We start from the raw sequence: 27913 nt of genomic DNA on the forward strand, positions 1-27913 counted from the left end.
TCATTAGATCCATGGCTATGTATTCTGAACACGTGCTTGAAAAGATGAGCTGAGCTGAGCTAGCAGCTAAACCGAGTAACAGTTACGTATCAGATGATCAGATGAGCTGATATTCGATACACAAAAAACACAACAACAAATTTTTTGTCTCTAGATTTATACAAGGATTTATTTAATACATTTATATAATTAAGATTATAAATCCTAATAAATCACATGAGTAAAGTGAATTCGAATAATTATCTTAGTAAAATAAGGGACATGAAACATTACAACGCAATTAACAAAGAGTATTGGCTTTCTGGAAGTACTGTGCATAGCTTTCGAAGCGTATTTGCTTTCTGGAAGTACACTGCATAGCTGTAAAAGAGTATTGGCTTTCTGGAAGTACTCCACATAACTTTCAGTGAGTACTGGCTTTCTGGAAGTACTTTGCATTGCTTTCATGGCTACGCTATGCAAAGTCAAACAGATTCTGTGTATCACCCAGGGTACCCCTGCTATGAGACGGTAACAGTAAAGACTAGTATATCACAGAAACCCTGTGTTCCTCAGAGATTATTATTAAAATGCAGAGTGCACCCTTCACACTACACGCACTTTCTTTGTTGCGCTGAACAAGAAGAAAAACTTCATCTTCAAGTTTCTGGAACAAAAAATATGCATAAATGTAACAACATTTCTGTCACTCCCATCATATTTCATCTACTACTGAGTGGTACCTATATTATAAAAAGGATAAGAACTGAGGCACCATAGATATTTTTCCTTCTCAGGAAACTTAAATAAATGTAAATGGCACTAGCAATGAGAAGGTGGCAAAGCTTGTGGCAGGTAGCATTGGTTTGAGCACATCGCTGTGTTTTGGGTCACCGATAAAGTACAAATTGAAATAACTAATTATTATCCAGACATGAAAAGAGCCTACAAAAATGACTAGAGTATTTTTTTTAATTAAATACCAAGGACCAATCAACAGTCCAGTAAAACAGATCTGACTAGCCGGACCCTGTTTTGTCTACTTCCAACGTCATTTGATTTGACTGCCAACCTACTCGCTTCCTGTTAGCAGTACACAGGCCAAATAATAAGAGGAACGCGCATCAGGTCAAAAACAAAAGTTGAAATTCAGGAAGAATGTATGACATTTGATGATTCTTAAATCACGCCAGTGAAAAACTGAATTCTAGCAATAACACATGGTACAAATAAAACTCCAACATATTCAAAAATGACCATAAACACTGCTTTTAACTGGCCTAATAAATATTTTTTGGAAAAAAAAGAAAACATCAGTGGAGGGATTAGATGTAATGGGACAGCGCTTCTGTCAAACTAGGATTTAAGTATAAAAAAGCAGATAAAATAAAACATAGTACAATTTAATTGCATGAATAATGCATGAATGGCATAGTGCAAAATATGAGTGCTGGACAACGCATTACACAACAGATTACACAGCACACACAACAGTTTTAGAAATTGTGCTTTGTGATAGTGTTGTGTGAAATGTTAATTAAAATGCAAGATTCACCCTAACAGGCTCTTTCCCGTTACCATTTTGTTGTTAATCAGCTTAGAAGCTTTGTTTTGATAAAGCATACATTACAAATCAGTGCATCTTCAGTGGATTCCTGGATTGTTTTGGTGTTCTCCACATCTAACAGTCGATACAATTGCAGAGATTTGGAAATGAACTGGGGCATTTCTCATGTACAAATAAAGTTAGCCTGTGCTGACCTGAAGTTTAGGAATTTCGAAAGCAACATTTAATCGTGCTCCACATGTGGAAAAACTGGAATGAACAAAAGTTAGGTTTGCCTGGAAAATAGTGAAGGCAAAAATGTCGCTTCATAAGTTATTTCAGGTTTTTTATGACTCCATTAGGTGGTGATGTCTGGTCAAAAAAGGGTTCAAAGCATGTCAAGAGCACCATCTAGTGGGTCAAAAAAATACTGAAAATGGTTCACAAGGCGTCATTTTGGCCATCACTATACTGTAAAGTGAGGCCAGACTTAAGCCTATGCTAGGCAGTTATGAAAGGCTTCCTATGTGCCAACAGAGTTATGTAAAAAACTTAGTTGGTGTGATGTCTACATGCTGGATATATACAATTAAGTGCAACAGTTAAGGTTGGGCATTTGGGCCATGTACAGCATCATCATTTAAGACCTGTCAGAAGTAGGCAGTATTACTATATATACATTGTTATTTCCCTTAAATTAAAACAATTAAAATAAAACAAAAACTAGCAAACGGCATTACTAAAAGTTAAGCAAAATCACGTAACTTTTCTTGGGTTGAGTGGTCTTTAAATGCACACAAGCAATCCAGTCTAATTTAAATGATATTTTTCTCAACAGGCTTTGCATTGTTATTGTCATGACGGCCTCCAACCTAACCTCCGTTCAGTCACATGCAGCCTAGTCATGATGCACCTCCAAGTCGTGTCTTGGTGAAATATTTTAAGACCTGGCAGTTTTACTCATCTCTTTGTAAGGTGCTGTGTGTGGCCACCATGCTAAGAGGTCATTCTTTCCCTTCTCATAATCTCTGAGTTTTCTAGCCTTTTATCTCATGTTTTGCCTTGGTAACTTTCTCGGTATTGCACCGGCTGGACCTAATATCCATTGCCTTGCACTGATTTTGGTGTCACAATTTGGATGAGGATTTGGTTTTTCTCCATGGTGGCTTTGCTTGGTCTGTGACATACTGCAGTTATGGACTTAATTTATCCAGTTATGGATAAATGAGTTATTTTAATTTATTATACTAATGCAGTACTTTATCGTTTTGTATCCTACATCTAATCACTCTTTTATTCTTATTGTATCATAACATTTTTTTTTTAAATAGATGCAACTGGCTTTGGAAATTATCAAAGGTGGAACAGCTGGTGTAAACATGCATCAGAATGAGTGCCGATCAGCTGATTTTGGTTTAAAGTGAAAAATAACCTTCACATTGTGTCCTTCAGCTAGATCAGATGGTTAAAAATACAACCTCGGTGGGCTTCTTATCATCAAATGTAACAATATTCAGAATCTGCAGTACTCCTCGTTCCGTCACATCTTCCGCTGTTTCTCTCTCTGATTGTGCATATGCAAAAATATATATTCCAAAATAGACCTATACGTACAATTCAATTTACAATTTCTCTTCTCTCCATTCAGTTCTTGCTACAGATTAGGAGGAAAAGGGTGATCCTGTCGTATTGCTTCTGGTTATAAGCAGTTACTTTAACAGTACTGGAAATATGCCTGGGCAAGACCCAGTCTAAGATGGGTGCCATATCAGCATGGAGGATCTCCAGAGTCCACCACCATCCCCCCCCCCCCCCCCCACACACACACACTTGACAAAATGCGCCCTGTCTTAGGACACAGGTATGTGTCAGGCATCTCATGCTGAACTTCATCTTCAGCGTGGACCAGCAGCGAGTGCCCCTCGACGTCATTGCCTGGAGGCTTTCCGAAGACCGCCCTCCCTGTCCTCTCGTTGCTCTGACAAAGGGGTGGAACAAGACGAGCGCTGCAGCAGTAAGGTGGAGTTGGAGGAGGAGCAATTCAGGTTGAGGCTCTCTGTGGAGTCGGTGAGCAGCTTCTGTGTCTCATGTTGAGGGCAGAGGACGTAGCGGCCAGGCTGGTGCACCTCAACAGTCGTTACAGAGTCCATGCCCTTCAGGGGGAAAGGTAGGGGGGTGAAAAAGGGCTCCCGACCCCCCACGGCCCCCTGCTCAGCCCGGGGCTCATCCATGTTCACATAGAGGATCTCCTCAGGCTCCAGAGTGTCTGGCAGTTCTTCTAGCACCTTCTCCAGCTCACAACGGAGAGTTTCAAAACTTGGCCTGTCTTTGGGGCTCAGCAACCAGCAGGAGAACATCAGGGAGTATCTGAAGTGCAGAAAGTGGCCATTGCAAATTATTTGACAAGGTAACAATTACGTAAGAATACGTTAAGTAAGTAATATATAAGTGCTATGTTCTGCTAAGAAACTTTTTCAAATAACACGCTATAGGTGCTTTTTTTTTCTTACAATAAATTCCATTCTTTCAGTGTTAAATACCCTTCATCTTCAATAATGCATTTTGCCCAAATTATGTAGTGAACTGCTATTTTGTTTACAGACATTAAGTAAATTCAGATAATAACATAGAAAACTAGTTTCCCAGTACATGTCCGAGTCACACACTCACATAACGTCCAGGCAGCCTGGGGGCTGTTTAAGGCGATTTCCCTGTCTTAGGTAGTCGTAAATCTCACTGTTCTCCACTCCTGGGTAAGGTGTCTGCCCCCTAGTGGCAATCTCCCACATTGTGACCCCAAAAGACCACTGAAACGGAACAAAGTAGAGCAATTAGTCAGTATGAGTCCCTCATAAATGTAATACATGCGGACTTAAGAAGCCAACCCTGATGCACTGTAAAAATAAAATAAAGGCACACAGGCCAGGATCTCTGGCATTAAGACTGAAACAGGTTCAGGTTCCAGCAATGAAATACCCATTTTGTCTAATGATATCCAGCCCCAGCAATGGAAGGTATTCAGGAGCAGTTTCACCTCTATGTATAAAACTACTCAATGAAAATGTCAGAACTTAATTGTTTCTTGTCCCTTACTATAGTAGGCTACACTGCTTAAACTGTTGGTTTGATACTTTGTGCATCAAAAACACATTTATTATTCAATGATAATGATTTTTGGGATCAGCCTGCTTTTTATAAGAAGGACAGTCTCCACCCTAACTTACTGGAAGATAAACTAAAAAGTCTGCTTTTAGCCTAGACTAAAATACAGGCGGTCCTTGGGTAGAAGATGTCCAACCTACGACCAACTCGTCCTTACGAACAGACTGCCGTAAAGCCAATTATTTTAAAACACTGGGTTAAACACAATGGTTCCTCATAACAAATGCACGCGCTACTTTGTGACGCTCGGAAAACTGCAATCAGCAGTTCAGCAGCCCGTCAGCTTGCGGTACAATACAGTAACATATGTAGTTACTTTGATTATTACCGTATTATTACTATTATTACGTACCCTTATTATTATTACAGCTTACCTACAAAATCTGGCTTAAAGACAGACTTAGAGAACGGGTCTCATTTGTAACCTGGGGACGACCAGCATTGGTAGGGAGCCTCAATCCCACATACTTGCCGGATAAATGTTCTACAGCTGTAGAGCTCTGTAGGAGAAAGCTCTGCAGTCCAATAAAGCAATTTCAACTCTGTGATAACCTGCCTTTTGAAAGTCAAGCAAATGAGGCGGATTATGTGGAGCTAAGAGATCACACAAATACTCTGGGATTAGGCCATTCAGAGGTTTATAATCTCCCCGTCAAGAACATGCTCCTTGTATCTTAGAATCATCGCTAAACTTAGGAATTTTCTAACCTTTCAAGGATCATAAAAATTCATATATGCATTTATATATAGCATATTAGAGTACTGTAGTTCTCTCAAGGGGCACAAAACACATCTTACAGCAGATTTATGATGCGGCGCAAGAACCATTACTAGGAGTAAATATGACCATATTACATGATTATAATGTCTTTACACTGGCTTCTGGTTAAATCCTGGATATGTGTTAGTGAGTGCCAGTGTTGCATAGATGTATTAAATGCTGAGCAATGTGTAATATACAAATAAAGAAATACACATAAACTGCTGTAGCTCACCACATCACTCTTGGTTGTGTACACCCTGTCCGCAAGGCTTTCAATTGCAATCCACTTGACTGGCATTTTAGAGATTCGGCCTTGTCTGTAGTAATCACCGTTGTAGATCTTCTTAGAGAGCCCAAAGTCTGCCACACATACTGTCATGTTCTCATTTAGCCTGGTAGATTGTGAGGAAGAGGCAAAGGGAGTTACGGCATATCGTACATTGGATGTCATTCTGGTGTTAAGCACAAGGAAACTATTTTGTTTCAGTGCTCATAGGAAGGAAAACCAAACTCACATGCAGTTTCGGGCAGCGAGATCTCTATGAATGAAGCTCTTGCTACTCAAATACTCCATCCCCCTCGCTATATCTGTCATGAACTTGACTAGCATCTGAGAAGGCAGGAACTGAAAGACAAAGAAAGCCAGTTAACACAAGGACACGTTTCACACATTCTCTCCACTAGAGGGGGATATAACACCACTCACGGCAAGAAGAGTTCAAGAGCTGTATATTAAAATGGAGGACATTATATTGTTCTATTTAAAAAAAAAGTCAGCATAATAAGCGTCATATAATCCTTTTTAAAGTCATTATGGATACAACAGAGGGGCAACTTGATGATGTAAGGTAACAGTGAAAACTCACTGCGCCCCCTGTGATCCAGTGAAATATAAAACATATTCCACATTGTGAGCATTCAGCAGAAGCTTCAGTGGCATAATAATTTGATATCAATATTGTGTTGAAAACACTTTAAGTCTTGGCTGAATGCAACATCTTGTGTATACTGGAGTAATACTGAAATTTGTTAAGTTGTCAATTCCTTGACTGGAAATATGAGGCTGCAGTGAGTCATCACACACACAGTCCAGCAGTATGCAAGTGGACTGACCACAGGGCAGTCACCCAAGCGAGAGTACAGCAGGTAGCTGTGCAGGTCTCCATGCTTCATATAAGGCAGGATGACCACTGGTGAAGGATAACCCTCACTCTCCACTGTCTGCAAGCAAACCCCTGTAGAGAAGAAATGGTGGAAAGTGGAGCTGAGTAATTCACACTGGGCTTTTAGGATCTGAGAATTTTGCTGTAAATCATGATGGGATTCTAGAATTGCTTTTAGAATAAGCTTTTGGGACCTGACAATTTCACGATCCAAGAATTCTACAATCTGGGTTTTTAGCATTTTAGTATTTTGCTCTAAACCATGATGGCATTCTAGAATTGGGGCTTTTAGGATCTGAGAATTCGGCTCTAAATCATGAAGGGATTCTAGAATTGTGGCTTTTAGTATGTGGGAATTTAACTTTAAACCCCGAAGGGATTTTACAATCTGGGCACTTCAGATCTGACAATTCTGCTCTAAATCAGGATGGGATTTTAGAATTGGGGCTTTTAGGATCTGAGATTTCTGCTCTAAATTTGTCCTTTATCAACATTGATCAATTGTTGAAATTACTTAGCACAACCTTTCACGCCCCCCTCCATCCCCCCCCCCCCCCCCGCCCCCCATTTGAATAATGTAATCTGAATAATCTTCTCCCTCACCTATGAGCCTCATGACATTCTGGTGGTCAAACTCCTTCATACAAGCTGCTTCCCGCAGGAAGTCCTCCATCTCAGTGCGAGTGCAGATGGCAACTATGGGGTACCATGGAGCAGGGAACGTGTGGTTATGAGAGGCAGCAGCAGATCCAGTGAGGGGCTTAAACACATCATCACAGGCAGCCTGCGGCTACAAATTCAAATGCTATGCACAGCCCCTGTAGCGCTTCATGCCTCAGCAGACTCACTTACTCTTCATGGTTTTGACAGCCACCTTCAGCACAAACTCCTCCTGGGTAAGCAGACCCTCCATCACCGAGCCAAACTCTCCTGCAGAGTGGTGAGTTAGTACACACTCTTATTTCTAGGGAGGACATCAGGAGAACAACTGCGTTTATTGAGTGACAATGGGGTCACTCTTACCTTCACCCAGTGTCTTGCCCAGGGTCAGCTTATGTCGGTCTATCATCACATCTTGTAGCTTCTGCTTAAGCTCATCGCTGATGACCAGGCTGTTCACTATGGAAACAGATGTGTTACATACGCACACATGATACGCACCTTTAACCGACATTTGTCAACATTTTCCTACACAAAGAGCTACATAAAAAGTGTAAGTAGTCACTTAATAGTATAGTCAAACAATAAAATGTATGATTTGTCCGTCATTCAAAGTACGTTTTTAACCAGTAATATTGTGTGATACAGAATATATTGCATGCCTTTTTTGACTTGCATACTGACTACAGAAACCAGATAAACAATTACAGGAAGTCAATCTATTATCTAATGCTTTTCAGCACAAAGGCGACACTATAGCAACCAAGCCAGAGCCCAGATGACATCCATCCAAAAACATTGCTCTAACAAGCTACAGAGGAATCCCTGCACCCCTCTTGACCCCACAGCTAAGGGTATGTTCTCCTCCCAGAGACGTCAGTGCTGTGCTTTCACTGCTCCACAACAGATGATATCACTCATCGGTTAAGATCTGGAAACAATACAGGAAATGTGCTTATGTGTTCTGATCTGGTCCTGATAGCTCTCGCTGGCCGCACTGTGTTGCAGTCCACAAAGTGGCTCTGTTCATGTGCGTAGCATTTTAGACAGAAGCTCTTTGGCAGAAGCTTTTTGCTAAAAAGTGTTTGCAGGCGAATTTTTCTGCTAAATATATCATAAGATATGAGACAAAGGGAAACAGAGGATTTCTCACAGAATCAATAGAAAATGAGCTTAGGAAAAGGACGATCTAAATCAGCTGTTTTTGAAGACACATGCTCAAAGGGACCTACAGTATGATAAATCCTGAAGGAATGACTTACATGTGGCTTCCATTGTACGCCGACCATAGGACCGTCTGGCATGGTACCTCACCACCAAATCTCCACCATCCATCGTCGGCTGAAATGCCTCACTGGAAGATAGGCCAATGCACTGAGTTAATGGGCAGCTCCAGCAGCATCAATGGTGCTTACATGCAGGACTTACAGATGGAGGGCACGGACACATCACGTCATGTCTCCAACGCTCAAGAAACGTCATGGTTTGTGACATCACAATCCAAGTCCTAAAGGGTCCAGTTAACTCTTCCATAACCAGGCGTAATGAAAAGCAAAACTCGACACACACATAAAAACAGCTGACACACATGTGATGTTCCAGGGCTGAAAACCACAGACCTGTTATTTCCATGAAGGAAAACCCCGACAAGTTCTGCCCACAGTTATATTTTGTAAGAACATTCTTCCACATTCATAGGATGGCAGCTTGTCTAAAAGATATATGAAACTCTGAAGATTGCTACACAATCTGGTTTGAAAAAAAACTATAGTAAGCAAAAACAATAATGAACAATAAACAAAAACCACCCGGAAACCTCAGCCTCTGGGACGCACCCGAATCGTGTCTCCTTGCGTCGTAGCTTGACCACATAGGTCGCGATCAGTACCGTCAGGGCAACGGCGGCTGCAGTTGCCATAACTACATACCACCAGTGCCAGGAGAAGGCTGATGGAAGCTCTGCAGTGGAAGAAGGGAAGATGGGGTAAAAAAAAAAAAAACACTGAAAAAAATCAGGGATTATTAAAGATATCATGCAGAACTTGAGGGAAAAAGAAAGAGGCGGTGAAGAGAAGCATTAGGTGTTTCTCAATACCAAGAAAGCCAAGATCGTACTTGTGGTCTTGGCAAGAGCAGTCTTGCTAACTTGCTTCCCGGGAATGCACTTGGGATGCAATGGATGATGGGATTGTTCTTGTTTGGTAACAATGCAACTGATGCATCCTTAATATTTGAGGCAGGGCAAGAACGACGTCCATGAATTTTTACCGTCCTCCATAGTTCTGTTCTTAGTTTCGGAACTGCATACAATGGTATGCGAGAATACGAAAACAAGTATGCATATTGAGAAACACCAGTTGCGTCTAAAGGTATGAAAACATGATGGGCAAGAATGAGGTGGAATTATTTTCTTTGGTAATTAGTTAAATGTAATAATATCCATAGAAAAAAAAACAAAAAAAAAATTTGAAAAGTGGACCACATCTATATATGCATAATATCGTGTCTTCCTTAAATCCATGAGATTATACCTAGGATTAAACAAATTTGTCTCTCTAGGGTGAGAAACCTGAACTGGGATTTATTTATGCATTAACATTCTAGAAGAAGTAGATCAATGAGTATCTAGTATGGTTAAGGTGAGCGCAGCAGGGTTCATGCTGAGTGGGGTTATTTGTGTTACGGGAAGGTCAAGGAAGTGAGCTCATCTGTCCAGATGGTGTATTGGGTGTGTCACTATCACACACTCCCACCCTACATACACAACATTCTCTTCAATATCTCGCTCTTTCTTTGACTGTGCTTACCAACCCCTCCTCCACAACCCCCCACGCCCCGCCTTTGTAAAATTCCTTTTGTCTAGTGGAAACCCATGCAAAAACGCCAGAGAATATGCCTGTGGTGGCACTGGAGACTCTTCCTTGCAGGTAGTATAGAGGTGCATCGAGGATTTATACAGAATTTATATTTCAAAGTATCGTCAGGAATGTTTCGGGGAACTCCTTGTGGGTGATAAGGTGGCGTTTTAGGCATCGCAGTACCCCTCGGCGTGTAGAGCTTTCATTTTTTAGCTTACATATGTGCACCATCACACTGACGTACTGAGGCAGCAGGAAAAGCCTGTTCAGAAACGTACAGCATGAGGTCATTTCCCTTGTTAGAATTACATAAGTGCAGCTGTGTGTGTGTCTGTGTCTCAGGCAGGTTGGACTTACCGCTCTGTTTAAGCTGTCCTGTAAAAATATGACAAAGATGCATCAAATATTGCCAATGCAATACACAGTAAACAGATTTATTTTCAGCTATTCTCTCATTTTCATGCTGCCTTCCATTGACCTTGGAGGTGAGAAATTGTCGCTTGGAATTATGTCACACCTGAGGTAGCCGCATTTCAGTACGACAAATCGGATAGCCATCTAGCAATACCATTCGTGCCAGGTTCATCATTAGTCATTGTTAGCAATACCAGTTGATTGTAATGCATTACATGGTTTTTGCACAATGCAAACACTGTAGCAACATGTTCACAGATCGAGGTGGGACTGTACTGTCTGTATGACCGATTTAGGGAGACAGAAATAAGAGATAAGTGCTAATAGACAGTATTTAACTACAGCTTTCACTTCTGTTGATGAAGAGCACAACTATTTTGAATTCTGAGGCCGGTTTGTAGAGGTTTGTCCAACTTTCCGCGTTGGTAGTTGGACTTCAGGGGGCGTTCCAGTTGAAATTTCCAACTAGGGACTTAGAAATTCAGAGTTCCCAGTTCAAATGGAACGCAGCATTATTTTTACACTCCTGCCTGCCTCCATCCCTCTTCGAACTCCCTACACCATCTGTCCATCGGTTTCCATCCACCTTATTTCAGCACCTCTCTCTGCTCTTCCTACCTCTGCATGTCACTTCCTGTGAATGCTCACCAGCTTTTATGGGGCTGAAGGTGTGGGGGGAGCTCCAAGGCCCAGGCCCCGCCCCCGTATAGGCACACACTCGCACAGACACGTTGGACACGGCCGTTGATAGGTTGACGGACAGTCTGGTGGACAAGCCCACGTCAAGCACAACCTGGGACATAAAAGGCATACAAGGTGTACATGCTTCCTGCCCGTGGTTTTTACGTACGAGGGGGTGCGCTTGTCTGTTCTCTTCCACTCACCTCTCAGAATGATGCACTGAATCCCTACTCATTTTTTGGACAAGCAGCATTTTTAAAGCTTTTCCAATCATTATTTATATTCATATGCTTCATATAAATATGAATTGTGGACCATATGTCAAGAGAATCATGTTAATGCTGAATCAGTCGTTGTCTTTCCAACTGCACAACAACCTTCCAAAACTCACTCAGTCCCCGGGATACGTTTTTCAGAAGATTTCTATGGACTTTAATGAAAGCTTTTCATTGGGTTACAAGAGGACTATGAAAGTTTTGGTTCCCAATCCTGTAACACATGATGAGGAAGCCCGACTTTAGGTCATTGGTGGCCTCATCTCAAAAACAACAAAAAATGGACTGGGAGAGCTTTGGAAATGTGCTCTTCAAGTTTGTTTAAAGACCACAAGGTCCACATCTCCCTGAATTTATACCTGGGACTTACAAGTTAAGCCAAGCAGAATCATATCTCATTACACTAGAGACAAAGGGAGTCCTTGTCAAACTGCTTATGAAAAGAGAGAATGTGTGTGTGTTGTACCTCTGCCATTAACGTGCTGTACTCCAGCCAGTACCCAAGCAAGCGCCCATTGAGCTGGCCTGAAGGCTCTGCCCAGTTCACCGTCATCACCGTGTCGTTGAATACAGCGCTGACATTCACTGGTGCGGCTTCTGGCACTGCATACAAAGTCATAACAGAAGATACACACGTAAACTGATATCACATCACCAATACACTTACATGTATTGTAGGCTTTTCTCATGGAAAGAGTATGGCATGGTACCACAATACCGTAAATAAATTAATAATGCCAATAGGAATCGTTATTGATAATAAACAGAAATATGTAAATAAATAAATACACCAAGTTTCCTTAATTATATAAATATCTTGGCTCCTGTGAAACTCAGAAGTTACCACACATCTATATACTAATCGACTTCATGCTACGTTCCATTGAACGCAGCATGTGGGTTAAACGTTTAGACCCAAATGTGTAATTTTATCATTACTAAATGACCCTGCACTTGAATATCTGTCTTAATTATTTGAGTTCCTGCTTCTCAGTTACTGAATGCTTGTCCTACTTAAATCATATTGTGTCTGTAGAGCGTTGGGGCAATCCAGCTGTTCTAGATCAAAGACTGATGGCTTTATTGATCGACCAGCAATACAGTGTAGTGCTAAGCTCATATCAATGGCTGCCATATCCCCAAAGCACACACAGACAACCAAGCTCGCTGCTAACAGATGACAGAATTTCCGTGGGCTGGAAGGGACCCAGGCGTGGAGAGCCGGGCAAACAGCGTCACATCTCTGAAACACACATGTGTAAAATATCGCTCAGCTGTTGTGAGCTTTTTTCCCTCTCCCTGTTTTCTTTGGTCTTTCCCTCGCAAGGTTTTGCCTGGAGTGCTATTCCCCTCTGGCTCCTCTCTGTATTTCACTTTAAAATCCAGATGACAGTATGCAGGCTGTATGTGAACAAAAGGTTGTGAGTTCCAGAAGGGTCTCCTGTTGTACCACTGGGGAGAAAATCTAAGAAGTCAGAAAATACAGGGAGGTCATAGTGCTGAGGTCAGGCTAAGTCCATGGGTTGGACTCAAACTAAGATGACGAACTGGGCGACTGTCTAAGAGTAGCAGTGGGGAGAGGTTTAGGGGTGTCCAGGAATGCCTAGAATCTTACTTTATAGGAAAAACTGGTTAGCAAGAACATTCAGAAGCCACAGGCTTCCTCTGTGCTCCTGACTGTTGAGGGAACAGAGTGGCTCACACATTCCCTCTCTCACTAATATGCACGACGAGGACCAGCAGGCACTGACAGCCAAAGAACCGGCAGGGCTGGAGCAAAATGAGAAAAACAGCCTGAAAATAGCAGCAGGAATGTGCGTGTGTATGTGTGTGTGTGTGTGGCAGAGACAGAGATGATGACAGAACATCTGTCATAAAAACACTGAGTTTTCTGCAACCGACAGCCTGTCATGTTCTGTTTTTTGCACCCCCCCCCCCCGACTTGCTGTGGCTTAAACCTTTGGTTATTCGCTTTTCTGTCTATGTGATGAATAATCGCCCTGAAACAAATGTACTGCGATCTTTGCTTCTGCTATACAGTGAATCATGTCGTGAATCATACAGAGCACATCTTGTCCTCATTGTGTCCAGTACCCCTCACCCCCCCTCCCCCACCACCCACAGGACTCAGCACCGCCCCCACCCTGCTATTGGCCGTCCCTGCTTTCGGCACTGCCCTGAAAAGGACCCCGTGCGGTTATTAGGAAGCATTTATCTGCTGATCGGTTCCACATGTGGCATTGGATCTGAGCCGATCCCTGCCAATGACAGCATGGGACACGCACAACTGAATTCAGGCAAATAAGTTTGCGGGGGGGGGGGGGGGGGGGTTTAAGTTATTAATATTAAAATCAGGACAGCAAAGGCGGTGTGAATGAAGCAGCTATCTATGACCGCATGTAAGACTCAACATGAACGAAACAATCACTGTCAGTGCAGTCAGATCATCCCCAGCTTAGAGGTTACAGGAGGAGCAGAGGAGCAGAGACAACAGCGCACAGAAAACCCACATCATTTAAAAATGCTCCTGGACCATTGTATAAAGATGCTGTATGCATCTATCTGGTTATTCTTCAGTGATTAATCTGTGGTATCACAGTATTTTGTCTTCCTGAATTCCAATTCTGCTAAATGTTCAATGGACATTCAAAACGGGTGCATGGGTTCGTGTTTTTCTGGGAATGCAGAGTTGATCCTCTGGGACAGAACCGGTCTGAGAATTTAGCAGAAAGGATGTTTTTTTAAGCTGCCCCCCCAATTCGTTCTTGCCCTACCAGCTCGCTCTTGTTCAGCTTCCCTTATCCCACAGCGCTCAGTCATGTTCTCTCTCTCTCTCTCTCTCTCTCTCCCTCCCCCCCCCCCTTCAGGAAATGAAACTGTGGGTCAGCAGGGGCCAGGGAATGGAGGGAAAGAAGTGAGGCAAAAGGGAGAGCATGGAAAGGAAAAAATGAGGTGGCTGAATATGAAGAGAGCTATGTTTAGGGAAAAGGGTATGGAAGTGAGAGAAGGAAACAGAAGTTTGTTTAGAGAATCTAGAAATACATTGTTGGAGTTGTCCTTACATGGTTAATTTCCTGAATGACAGATTCAGATAAGAAAAATATTAAGGGAAGTAATGAGAACATAAAAAGAAACGAGAAGGAACGCTACAGGGACAGCGAGGTCTTTATGTATGAAAGACAGAAGACTGGTAGATTGATCTGGTTATTTAAGGAAAAATAAACTCCCTCGACAGGAAGTTTGTTTGCTAGATTTCTATGCTCTCTCATTTCATTTCGTATGTGAACCTATAGCTGCATGGGTCTGTTCTGGAAGAGTATTGTGGTAATCAGTGGATGTGCTCTCCTTATGTGTGTGTGTTATGTGTGCCCTGGAATGCTCTGTAATCTTATCCAGGGTCGTCCCCATCAGTGTGCCCTGTGCTGCCTGGAACTGGCTCCTGGCCTCCCCCGCATGACCCTGACCAGGATATGCAGTTGGGGGATAGGCGGACCGATCCATTCTTTTCAGACGAATTGCTTCAAAACAACAAGATGCTTTGGCTGCCGCATGCCAGTACTCATCCAAGAACTCTGGGCCGATCCAGCTGTTTTTATAGCAGGGACCGGTCCTGTTCCCAAATCCATTGGTGACACAAGGATGCACTCGGTGCTTGTAAAAGGCGGCCATAACCACAAAATCACAGCACGCACACATTTCCAGATGAAGGAGCGGAGTGCGTGCCGAGGCCGGGGGGGAGCTTGCATGGGAAATTTTAGTCAGCAAGGTGAGAGAGAGACATGAGTGGAGAACAGCATGCCACACCACGCCTCTGCGGCCACGGGGGCCAAGCATAAAGCGGAAAAAGTTGTTCAGCTGATACGAGTGGTTATTTGCTGTTCCAACTCATTTAACTCTCGCTGGTTTTATATTCTCTGGCTCTTCATCTTTCCTACTTTCTCACTAAAACGCTGTTCCTCAGTGTCCCCCCTGTCCATCACCTTGAGCACAGATTCCCCGTGTTATAAATGACTCTGCTTTGGGACTCGGAGACATCACCCATGCCTGGCTTGCCTCTCTCCATCACGGTCTCGGTCAATATGGTCTCCAGCCTTTGTGTTCCCTTCCACGAAACAAAGGGGTTTTTCAATGTTTCAAAAATGGCAAACTGGCGGGAGAGTCCCTCTCCCTTCAACACTCATCTCTGCTCACTGTTTTTTAAGTCTCTCTCTTTTCCTCCCTTTTTTAATGCTCAGTATAATCCCTTTCCAGTTTACTCCCTTTTAACGCTCAGTTTTCTCCAGACTGTTCCAGGTTGCAAAGAGCATGAGTTGGCATAGAGAAGCCCCGCCCTTCATCTCCGTTCAAGCATAATGCAGCAGTGTGGGCCCAGCAGGGTTGGGCCTCGCTCTTTAGACCAGTCTGCCACCTCCTGTTTTTCCCTTAAAACCCAATCTCTTCTTTCCTCCCAGCCTTTTACAGCTCACAGATGCAGAGGACGGATATTAACCACCACGCAAAGGGCATTTGCTCCATTTCCTGGTAAAGCCTTCTTGCTCAAACTCAGACAGAAGCTCCTGCTGGTCTCTAGCTCATGCAAAAGCAATCGCCAGATCTCAAATATTCACTTACGGATGCCTGCATATGACTAGAATGTTATTTGTATCAATGGCTAATCATTTTCCAAGTTGAACAGCTGTAAAGTGTAACAGTCCCACAAAATACGTACATTACACTACAAAGGCACAAACGTAAGGGATCATAAAAGGTCAATCGTAAAAACGCATGTGCTTTTTATACAATAATCTGAATAAACAGAAAGAGCCAGAAACAAATTAATTTAAGCTGAACTGAATAAATATGACTTTATTCCTGTGTCCATGTACAGGAAGAGTGGTCTGAAGATGAATGGATGAATTATACAGGAACAAAGTCAATGGAATACACATGAATTAGACTTAATACTATAACACGCAGTTCTCAGGTCTACTGCTTCAGAAAGAATAAGAAGGTGATGGTGAGTCGTACCTCCCTCACTGGTACACAGCGTGGCCCAGGGGCTCCATGGGGAGATGCCCTGGCTGCTGAGACAGGCCACCCTCACGCTGTAGTTGGTGAAGGGCTTCAAGTTTGGAATCAGGTGCCGGGCAGGTGGCACATTCACGTTCTGGTTGTGCATCTGGTTGTGATGAGTGGGGACCATGTGAAGATCGGATTGGCGTATGGCCTGTAACACAGACACCATGGTTGCTGTTTTCATGAATTATATTCCCTTGTATGTAATTCTGACTGAGTCCACACGCTGCTCCAGATTTTCTTGCTTGACTCCCAGCTATTTCTGTAAACAGTTATGAAATTCCCTTGGCCTGCTCAAATGTGCAGCGTATATGATGTGGTCAACGAAGTATGCTGAATGATGCAATGCTATTGACAAAATTTGGGTTTCCTCATTTTCTGTTCTTGCCGCCCCTTCTTCAAATCACCAAGTTTCACTCTGTACCACAGCAGAAGTGATCCGCTGCAGTTCTGTTTTCTGTGAATATGAATCCCAGGAGCTCAGCAAAAGTGCAGAGCACCGATTTTGAATGACAGACAAACAAGCAACATAAACATGGAGCATCCTCTAGTTCACTACTGTATCACGGCACGGCAGCCAGTGTTGCTGGGCACCCGATACAAAGAGCTGTAGCGTGCCGGCACTGCAGCTGCCAGAGAGACAGAAGGCAGGAGGATACAGGCAAAGGGAGCTGGTCAGAGAAGAGGCAGATTTGAGGGTCTTATTATTGAGGAGGTGCTCGTACAAGACCAGAAGGGCTATTTATAGAATGGAATGTTAACAAGTGCCTGAGCATGGACTCATCGATGACTCAATGGCTAATTGCCCTTGCTGGCAAACAGCTGGTTATCCAGCTTCTCCCTGAGTCACAAAGCAGAAGAATTCCTTCGCCATTTCTCACTTTCCCACTGCCTAATCATTTGCCTATTTTCTCCTTTTCCCGGCTGCTCTGCTTCATTGCTCCTTAGATATCATCAGTAGTTTTGCACATGTACTCCTATTCCTGCAGCATGCCCGCGATTCTAAAAGGCGAAAGTAAAAAGCTAATTCCGTAAACACTACATGCCAACATGGTGTCATTCGCACTCTGGGGAAGTTTCCGTTGCTTTCATTTCTATTTGTTCGCCCGAATAGCTTGGTGGATGATCAAAATTTGTAGCTAAGTGGATTATAAAGGAATAGGGCTTAATGGTCTCTAGGGTGGTAGTGTTGTGGGCTTCAGGCGGCTTGCGGAAGAAGCGGCAGTTATGGTGGTGGATGCGAACTGCAGCAGGGATGTCAGCTAGTTACAGGGACACGAAGTGTAGGAGGTCGTGGTTCGCAGTTTGAACCTGGATGACCTGTCAAAGAATGAGTCGTCTAAGGGAAAAAAAGGGGTTAAGACACGTGTAGAGGGTGTGTGAGTGAAAGAGCTGACAAGCACTTGGATGGAACAAGAAGTACTTCTGACGACAGACAGAGGAAAAGCTGTAAGTCTCATAAAAGGATTCTGGTAGTCTGTGACTGGTCTCTCACACACAAACACACATGTTTATATTCATATCTTTGTGGGGACTGTCCATTCGTTTCTATGAATAAAACCCCAAACTTCCAACCTTACCCCTTACCCAGCCTTAACGTTAACCATAAGTAACCAAAGAAAATACAAGACTTTAGTTTAGTATTTTTGATTGTAGTCACATATTTTCATAAAACTGAGTTTCCCCTTGTGGGGACCGAAAAAATGGTCCTAAAATTCTCAAAACAACAGGCTATCATCACATATGTGATCACTCACAATGTAATATATACATACCCAACACACACACACAGAATGTTTATTGATATAGCAGTTGATAGCTTATTATGCTGAGTTGTCCCACTGTGTGGAACCACACTGAAGCTGAGAACTTACCTGGATGGAGCACACAGTGACAGGGTAATTGCCACCAAAGCCTGGCTGCCAGGAGATATGCAGGCTGCTGTTGGTGACTTCTACAGTCTTCACTTTCTCTGGCTGGGATGGGATAACTGTCCAAAAGCAGAGAGGATGTTTGTAGAGAAAGTCACTGCAATAAGGTCCAGTGAGCCATCACTACGGTTCTGTTCTGTTGTACCTGTGACAGTGCCAGATCCAGAAGTAGCCACACCTTTGTCATTGCGGGCCTCACAAGAGAATGTACTGGTTTTATTGAGGCCTATAAGAAAACAACAAAAACAGACAACCGATGAATAGCATGTAGCACAGCAAGCTATGTGTTAAATGCTAGTTAATTAAATGCTATTCATCAGCTTCACTCTGATGGCTTCAAGCATGAGACCTAGCACAATGGTGGGACTTGTGTTGATCCATGCGTGAAAATCTTATATCCAGTGCAGGACTGTATTGAGCTGCGCTTCCATCTCAGGTAGCAAAAGGGCATGAAGTGTGGGTCACCATGGAAAGGGTGTCAGTCCATTGAAAGCTCTCACTCCAATACACTATGGGCAGTTTAGAGACAGCTATTCATCGAAACTTATTGTCTTCTAGGCTGTAAATGGAAATCAGAGTGCAATAGGAAAACCCCAACATACAATAAAGCAGAACTTACTAAGCTTGGTGAGCAGATGATTCATGTCAGACAGGACACGTTGAGTAGGACAGGACTTGTAAACTACCATTTCAATTAAAATGACCTGGAGTACTTGCTGTGAGCTGATTGGTCAGTCTCCTATAATCATGCATGTGTCACTAATGTTAATATGAAACAGCTGAATGAGACAGTCAGTCAATCGAGGAAACAAATCAGTCAAAACACAAGAAGAGTTGAACTGTTCACCTAAGTTCACTTTGTATAGCTAATCAATAAAAAAATGTACTTTTCAAATGAATGAATGAATTAATCAATTGAGATGGTGCTGAAATGTAAGAAATACATGGAATGGCTGAGGTGCCCCTGAGGAGAGGTTTGGGAACTTAAGCGGAGTTCATCTAGCCGTCCAGCAAGGTATCAGTGACTTTTTGGAGAACATCAGAATTTTTTTTACACGTTTTTATTATGTTATTCTTAATTTGCATATGATCTAATGTTAAATTCAGTATTTTGTTCCAGAAATGTGCACTTACTACCCAGATAAACAGCTTTAAAACATTTCTTTTGACTGCCTAAGACTTTTGCACAGTACTGTATCTGTATGCGTTTCTGTGATTGTGTATAATCCTTCAGCAGGAAGTGAATCACTGAGTAGCACATGAAAGTTCCAATCCGGTTAGTAAACAGCTGAGCTACACACTCCTGCTTCTGCTTTACACGGCTTGCTGCTGGACACACTGACATAAGCCCATAAACACGCTGATAAATAGTCGTTTTAAGTCCTTAGACGCTGTTTGACCAGCATAAAGCTTTCAGATAAATGGCTAGATGGGGGAAAAAGGCAGACCAAAGAACAAATGGACTAGCCTCCATTTGTTAATGTGCATTGTACACTACTCCTCGTGATCTTTCCTGAGCAGTCACCAAGAGATGCTCTCTAAGCGTCTACTTCCACATGGCCACTTTTGTGAGTGTAGAACAATGTATGTCTGACCTGGTACAAAGACGGCGTCATTAAGTAATCAGGCATGCTCCGGTTCAGAGGAGCCAAAGCTTTTGTTTGGTCCTGTGTGCCTGTGTAAGGCGATTGTTGCACACTGCTCTGTATATATCCATTCACGGACTGCTTTGCGACCTTCAAAGCTATTACTGATTCCGGTGCCTCAGCAGTTTGGGTAGCTTCCAATTCATACTGCATGAATGAGTAACACCAATAAAGTGGCAGTGGTCTGTGAGTCAGAGCTGATTCTTCAAACTCCACCCTGCTCCGAGACCGAGTCTCGGAATCACTGGAGCTGCACTTGTAGTAAAAATCCTTCCAGATGCAAGTGTTTTCATAGAGACAGTGTCATATAAAGACAGACATGGACAGTCATAGGGGATGAGCATATCACTACCTGTGATGTTGAGAGTAGAGGGTGACTGAGAGTTTGGATCTTGCAGTCCGGTTAGTGGGATACCGCCCTGCAGCCAGATGACCCAGACGGGTTCTGGAGGACCGTGTGCTTCACAGTAGAGGCTCAGAGAACTGTTGGCTGTTACCACCATATCCCGGGGCTCCACAGAGAAGTGAGGGAGGTCTGGGAAGTCAAGAGAGTTTCCATACATCGTCACAACACGCACACTAATGTATTCAAGCAGGCCATTGACAGGAGAGATTTTTTTTGACCAATAACGAACTGACAACAACGAAAATATGGAAGTCAAGGATTACATAAACAGCCATGCGAGCACTCACCCTCCAGCTGGATGCATCCTGCCTGCGAAACCATCTTCTTCCCTCCTGCCATTACAATACAGCTGTAGCTTCCCATATCTGACAGCTGCAGTGCCTCAATCCTACATGTAGAGAGACGGGCAATAATACTCCAAGGCAATAATAACAGTGAGTAAGAAAACCGACATGCACAAAACATCCTATATCTGAGAACTCCCGTAGCACTTCTATGACCATGACATCAAAAGTGTTTTTCATATGTTATAAACAAAAAGCATACATTTTTAGGCCTTTTGCACATTTGGTATTTTCATATAGCAGTGAAGTTTCAATTAATTTTGGCAGTAGAACTGATTTGAGCCCTGCTCACTGCAAATACGATTCAAACAATGGAATAATAAAAAACTAAAATGTTCAGCCAAGATGGCAAAGAAGGTGGACTTCCCATGTAGTCCAAAGTGAGACGGCAGGCACATCCCAGACCCTGATGTCCGACCCCCCCACCCAGGTACAACTCTTTCTTTCATCCCATGGCGATTTTTCTTTCCTGTGTCACATGATTCTCTTTCCCCTCCCACTTGGAGCAGGTCTTGCACCACAACAGAGATTGGGAAATGGTATAAAGGTATAAAATACATTTGTTACAGTAAGTTTCCTAAGGTTAACCTGGATTGCTTCAGTAAATAATAATGACACTTTGTTGATCTTGTGTGGGGAAAGTCTTTTCTTCCCTGCCCTACTTGCTATCCATGACCCCTTGCTCTCCAAGGTGACACCAAACATGGGGCTGGGGGTTAAGGGCCACAGACATCACTGTTCTGCCAACGCCAAGCGTGAAACAGCGAGCTTCCAATCAAAGGCGCAGAGGCTTAGCCCACTGAGCCAGACACAGAACCCTGGAAGTAGGGCAGTGTGACAGGCCAATGGGGCTAGACAAGGGCTAGACCCACAATCCCGCCACTGATGCAACTCACCGGAGTGTACTGACAGTCTGCCAACTGTCATCACCGATGGAGACCTGAAACTGGTCGGTGTTGGCAAGGTCCAGGGGCTGCCCATCTCTCTGCCACTCAACGTCCACCGGCTCCATGTCTCCACCATACACGTGCAGCACACACTCCATCCGCACCGATCTGCCCAGCGACGAGGTCACATTGCTTGGAGTCCGCACAAACTGCAGCTCTGCAAGAAAGAACATAAGAACATAAAAAATTTACGAACGAGAGGAGGCCATTCGACCCATCCAGCTCGTTTGGGGAGAACTTAACTAATAGCTCAGAGTTGTTAAAATTTTATCTAACTCTGATTTAAAGGAACCCAGGGTTTTAGCTTGTGCTACACTAACAGGAAGACTATTCCATACTCTAACTACATGCTGTGTAAAGAAGTGCTTCCTCAAATTCGTTTTAAAATGTTCTTCTGCTAATTTCCACTTATGGCCACGAGTTCTAGTATTTAAACTAATATTAAAATAGCCATTTGGCTGAACAGCATCCAGACCTGTTAGGATCTTATATACCTGGATCATATCTCCCCTTAGTCTCCTTTGCTCGAGGCTAAACAGATTCAGCTCAGCTAACCTCTCCTTATAAGACATTCCTCTAAGAACAGGAATCAGTCTTGTAGCCCTACGTTGAACCCTTTCAAAGGCAGCAATGCCCTTCTTAAGGTATGGTGACCAAACCAGCACACAATATTCTAGGTGGGGTCTTACCAAGGAATTATATAATCATAGAATCACCTTCCTTGACTTAAACTCCACACACCTAGAGATGTAACCCAACATCCTATTGGCCTTGCTTCCCCACACTGGCAAGAAAAATACTTCTAAGCGGTGTCTAGCAAGCTCTCAATTCCATGGAGTCACAAAAAATTCAGCGAGTTACACCTGGCTGTGTCTTTGTACATGAGGAAGGGATTAGTACAAAAATGGAAAAATGTCAAATTGATTGATAATTAAGAAAAAAATGTTAGCAATCACAGGGGCTGCATGGTGGTACAGTGGTTAGCACTGTTGCCTCACACCTTTGGGACCCAGGTTCAAGTCTCCAGGTTACATGTGGATGGAGCTTCCATGTTCTCCCCATGTCGTCGTGGGGTTTTCTCCGGGTACTCCGGTTTCCCCCCACAGTCCAACATTTGTATTTGTCCAACATGCTGAGGCTAATTGGAGTTGCTAAATTGCTCATAGGTGTGCACGTGTGGGTGAATGGTGTGTGAGTGTGCCCTGTGATGGGCTGGCCTCCCATCCATATTTTATCCAGATCCCCTTCATTTGCTTCAATCCATAATAGTTGCTCGACTATGACCTGAGCTTTAACGGTAAACAAAAGCACTGGACACAATTTTGTCTTTCTGGACATACTCAAAGTTGACTCACAATGAGCCGCTGAAAGTTTTTACCAGCCACAGACCGAACGCTTAGCCATTATTCACTGCCAGCTAACTCCCCCTAGCTTCCCAAACCAGCTCATGTTCCCATAAAGCCAGTCCTAAAGACTTAATTGGCAGCGTATGTAGTTTTGCCAATGCTTTGTAGCTGATTAAAAAAGATCAAATACAATCATCCAGGTGCATGTAAACAACATATAAAATCTAATTAGACATCTGCTGTCCAAGTAACCTTAAATGAACTGCTGACGTAATACACAAGCAAAAACATATATTCTTAATCTATTTTTACAGAAAAGGACACAAGGAAAAAATTTCTTGGATGTTCATCAGTTCAGCAGAATGTGCCCTAGGACATTAAAATCAAAACTGATGAATTTGGAATTCATTTGTTTTAAGCAAGGTGTGCTGTTGAGGGATAGACGAACTCCGCTTGTAATGCTGTCCTTAAATTCACATTCACTGTCACCATTATTGTACCATCTACCCATATATAAGATACATTTTGATTCTAGTTTTGTTTTTCTGTCCCTGTGTTTAACTCAAATCAATATTTATTGGTACAGCAGGGTTCTGTAATGTGCTGAGGACTATTTTTTCTTTCTTTTCAGTACCCGGAAAAATCCAAGATGTCCTTCCTTTCTTTCACTCCCGGTCTCTTTCTTTCTTTTTTCTTTCTTTCACTAACTGAAATGCAGGCTACAATAACAAGACACTAAACAGACAAGAATGTTTGCTATTTGCCCAAACATTAATAAAAATGCCAAAAGAAATGGATATTTAAAGTTTAATGCTTCCCTCACCTCTTGCCAGCTTAATCCCCCTCCCAACCCTGACCCCTCCCTCTGCCCCCAGCCCCTCCTGTTTCACAGTGACCTATCACTTCTCCCTGCAGATTTTTTTTTTTTCATTTTGTGACATTTTTACACACATCCATCCATCCATCCATTTTCCAAACCGCTTATCCTATCGGGTCGCGGGGGGTCCGGAGCCTATCCCGGAAGCAATGGGCACGAGGCAGGGAACAACCCAGGATGGGGGGCCAGCCCATCACAGGGCACACTCACACACCATTCACCCACATGTGCACACCTACGAGCAATTTAGCAACTCCAATTAGCCTCAACATATTTTTGGACTGTGGGGGGAAACCGGAGTACCCGGAGGAAACCCCACGATGACATAGGGAGAACATGCAAACTCCACACACATGTAATCTAGGCAGACACTCGAACCTGGGTCCCAGAGGTGTGAGGCAACAGTGCTAACCACTGCACCACCATGCCGCCCCCGTTAACCGCATAACTATTTATAATAATTATTATAATAATAATGTCTTTTTTATTGCCTTACATTGCGAGGTATATTCATGTGCATCATTTGTCTTTTATATTAAAAGAAATTGGTTTTCATAACCCAAAGATAGTTATAGAAGGCAGTTCAAGTTCAATTGAGAGGGCAGTAGTTCATCTGATGTTTGAAGTATGCACCTTTGTCCAGTGCTCTCACTCTTAAAAGTACTTAAACACCCGGAAATCTTCAAAATAGTGGTGTATAACGACATAAGGTTAAGAAGAGCGCCCTTTACACTGTGCTTGGCTTTATTGCCAGAACAAACTTTTATCGCCACTTCTCATTGAAGGTAAATTTGCATCTCAGTTAAAAAAAAAAGGTGGTGATAGCTGACAGACACCCCCAGATGTTGGTGCCTCCCTTTCACACCGACACCGCCACACTTCTACTGCACCCCCATCCTATCAATGGGCCGCCTCACTCCCAGGTTTCACAAAGTCCCATTCTGGTTTGTGCTTCTGTCCAGAGCTTTGCACATAACACTGACCATCTCCTAACAATCTTACGTCACACACAGTCATGCTGTTCAAAAACAAACAAACAAATAAACAAACAAACAAACAAAACAAAAAAACTTACAATCATGGGGGTAAATTATGGGGGGATTGTAACCCTCCCAATAATCAGAACAGGTCAACACAACCCCCCCCCCCCCCCCCCCCAAATAATCATATTGTCATTGGGCAGGGACCTCAACCCCCTCAATATTCAATCCAAAGTGGTACCCTTGCTCACATTCCAAACGCCCTCAGGTTTGCCACATCATTATTGCCGTCTCCCATCTACATTGTCTAAGACTAGAAACAGTCCAGTACCACGTCTAGCTAAGATGGGCGCCAAAAGGTCCGGAATGGTTCACACAGGTCTGCATTCGACTTTCAGAATTCCACCTGCATGCTGTAGGAAGTGTGCTTACGTTTCCTCTTCCCACGATCATCAACTGGGCATCAGAAAAGTATTGAAAACTTAAAGAGAAGAGCATGTTGTCCATGCGTTTGTTTCCATGAACGGCTCATCTGACAATGTGGGACACTATCATAATGAATACAACGAGTAAACAGACCTAGCCGTCACTTTCAAAAGACATTTTCAATGGACAAGTATTTCATCCCAATTCAAGTTACCCACTTGTTGTGAAAGTTCTTTATTTTTGGAAATTTGTCATTACGTTTCACTTTAGGCGTTTTCGGGGGAAACACAGACGTAACAAAATGCCCCCACTGTGGACCTAATATATTTTGGTATAACTGGTCAGATGGAGCGCTTGCAGACTCCCCCTTTGCTTTTCGTACCAAATAAATCATTAAGTTGTATAGTTTAAAGAAAAATTATTAGTAACAACTCCGACGAACAATTAATTACGTTCCATAACACATGATGAGGAAAAGAAAAGATAAAAGTCAGTAACGGGCAATTAATACAACTTCATTAAAGTTTCCATAGTTTTTTACTTACCAGGCAAAGAATCAGTGCTGCCCATTCGCAACCAAGTTAAGAAGGCAATCAATAGCAGATAAGAGCGCAGTCCGACGCTCATAGTCCTTGTTTGGATCAGACTTGTTTGATTCACTTTTCGGGATGTTTTTAAGGGCGACGGCATTTCTGTCTTAAGGGTTACTCCGTACTATCTCATAGCGCTAGACTCCCCCAGCTTCGTGCGAAAACAGCTTAAGCTGAAGCACAATAAGTGCTGTATTCACCGTTACAAGCCCACTCACTTAAAAAAAATCGAACTGAGTGGCAAATAATATATAACTGCTTTTAAGATGTCTTTCGGGAGAAAAAAAAACTTTGTCAGTTAAATGAAGTTACATCAAACATGTTCCAAGCCCGTCCCACAAAATGCTTATTCTCAAAATTATACAGTAAAATAAAAAAGTGACAAAAAACTTCCGAGTACAGTGTTCAACTTTCTTAAATGTAAGCAACTTATTAAAACAAATTTGTTTTTTTTAAATAAGTTAAAATATTTTTTTAAAGACAAAAATATCGCGTAGTCTGTACATGTCTTTGTTTCGTCAGGAAAAAATGTTTTATTGGGACTGGCTTTGAATTGCTCTAGTCAGTTTTCTCATGTCACTCCAGTTCCATTGCCGATGCTTAGTCCGTATCCCCGTTATGCCGCCTTGCCAGTTTATTATGACGGCTTCTTTACCCTTCACTCGAATTACTTATCCTACCTTTTCCCCATTCGCTCTCCTCCCCTTCTCCCTCCTCTTTCTCTCCCTTCTTTACGCATTTAATATCTGAAAAAAACTTACAACGTGTAGGCTTAATTATTTACCAGTTTTCCAGTAGTACTTAACGATAATTTTTATTGTCAGATGAATCGTTAACTTGTTTTTTTTTTTCGGAAAAAAATATACATCAAATATATGCACTTCTTTTCGGAAGAGATTTTGACAAGTACGTCCTGGAAGAACAGTTAGTGTTGTTTTATATTAATCATATTTCTGATAAACTTACTTTATAGGAAATGACTGGTGGCTCGTGCAGGTAGTGTGAGGTGCACGAGCTAAGCGAGATCATACATGGGGACACGAGGCTGACGAGCCAGTGCGCGTGGGATGCACGCTTTCCATTGTTTACTGCATTTCATGGTGTAATGATGTAGGACCTTATAACTAGGGATGCAGATTTTGTTTCGTGGAACAGATCTGTATGCAATCTGGGCTGCTTTTTTTGTTATGATTTGTTAATGAAGGATGGGTGTTTGGGCAGAGTAATACTGTCTTATTCAGACTTGCCCAGGATATCTCGATAAATAGAATGAGCACGGATAAGTTCCAATGTTGCCGTATTTCAGTACAAGCGCTGCTCTTGGCTGACATGGACACAGGGGCGGGCGAAGCTAAAAAAGACGCCGTTACTGGCAGTACAAGAGAGAGGGCTCCATATGCAATATTTTCTTTGGATCGGGCACTTACTAATCTACTGAGATTTTTTTATATTTCAGACCGTGATCTCGTTAAAGAGAGCTGAATGGCCACCTTCTTACCTGGAAAGAATCCAGGTAAGAAGCAACAGAGCTATGTAACTATCGCATCCCTATACAGTACACGGATGCCAGCATTGATGGTTTTGTATTATATTTCCCGCTATGTGCATTTCCACATCAAACATTGTCAAACCAGATATACGCACCTTTGGCCGCTTGTCTTGGAGTGAAGGAGGTGCACCAGCACAACTGAATACTGTGCTTTCGGTGCGTCCCGCTGCCTGTTCAGATGTTCCAACCACCGGCATACCCCTCCTAGGTGTGGTTAAAATTCTAACGGTTTGCGGGTGGAAAAAAAAATCTGACAGTAAAAAAGCAGTGTATACTTTGGAAATGTGATCGCCTGTGTTGAAGGGCTGTGAATAA

At 42.8% G+C, this 27913-nt stretch overlaps 1 protein-coding gene across 2 annotated transcripts; it reads right to left on the reverse strand.

The window, feature by feature from the left end:
* Window positions 1–140: 140 nt before the first annotated feature.
* LOC125712867 (tyrosine-protein kinase receptor UFO-like) lies at window positions 141–27816 on the reverse strand. 2 transcript variants are annotated; one of them, XM_048983406.1, is made up of 20 exons: window positions 27694–27816; window positions 21780–21987; window positions 20827–20927; window positions 20486–20668; window positions 18633–18713; window positions 18431–18546; window positions 16509–16707; window positions 11968–12104; window positions 11194–11338; window positions 10489–10506; window positions 9109–9232; window positions 8536–8627; window positions 7637–7732; window positions 7466–7543; window positions 7217–7309; window positions 6564–6685; window positions 5966–6075; window positions 5683–5842; window positions 4196–4332; window positions 141–3892 (listed from the first exon to the last, which is right to left on the reverse strand). In XM_048983406.1, exons 2-20 carry the CDS (start codon window positions 21926–21928, stop codon window positions 3454–3456), a joined length of 2580 nt encoding a protein of 859 aa, XP_048839363.1. In that variant the 5' UTR covers window positions 21929–21987; window positions 27694–27816; the 3' UTR covers window positions 141–3453. The 2 variants fall into 2 exon arrangements, with proteins under 2 accessions (XP_048839363.1, XP_048839362.1); XM_048983405.1 differs by lacking the exon at window positions 27694–27816 and adding an exon at window positions 26005–26713.
* Window positions 27817–27913: the final 97 nt, after the last annotated feature.

The sequence above is a fragment of the Brienomyrus brachyistius genome, chromosome 18 (genome assembly GCF_023856365.1).
Source record: "Brienomyrus brachyistius isolate T26 chromosome 18, BBRACH_0.4, whole genome shotgun sequence".
Classification (NCBI taxonomy): Eukaryota; Metazoa; Chordata; class Actinopteri; order Osteoglossiformes; family Mormyridae; genus Brienomyrus; species Brienomyrus brachyistius.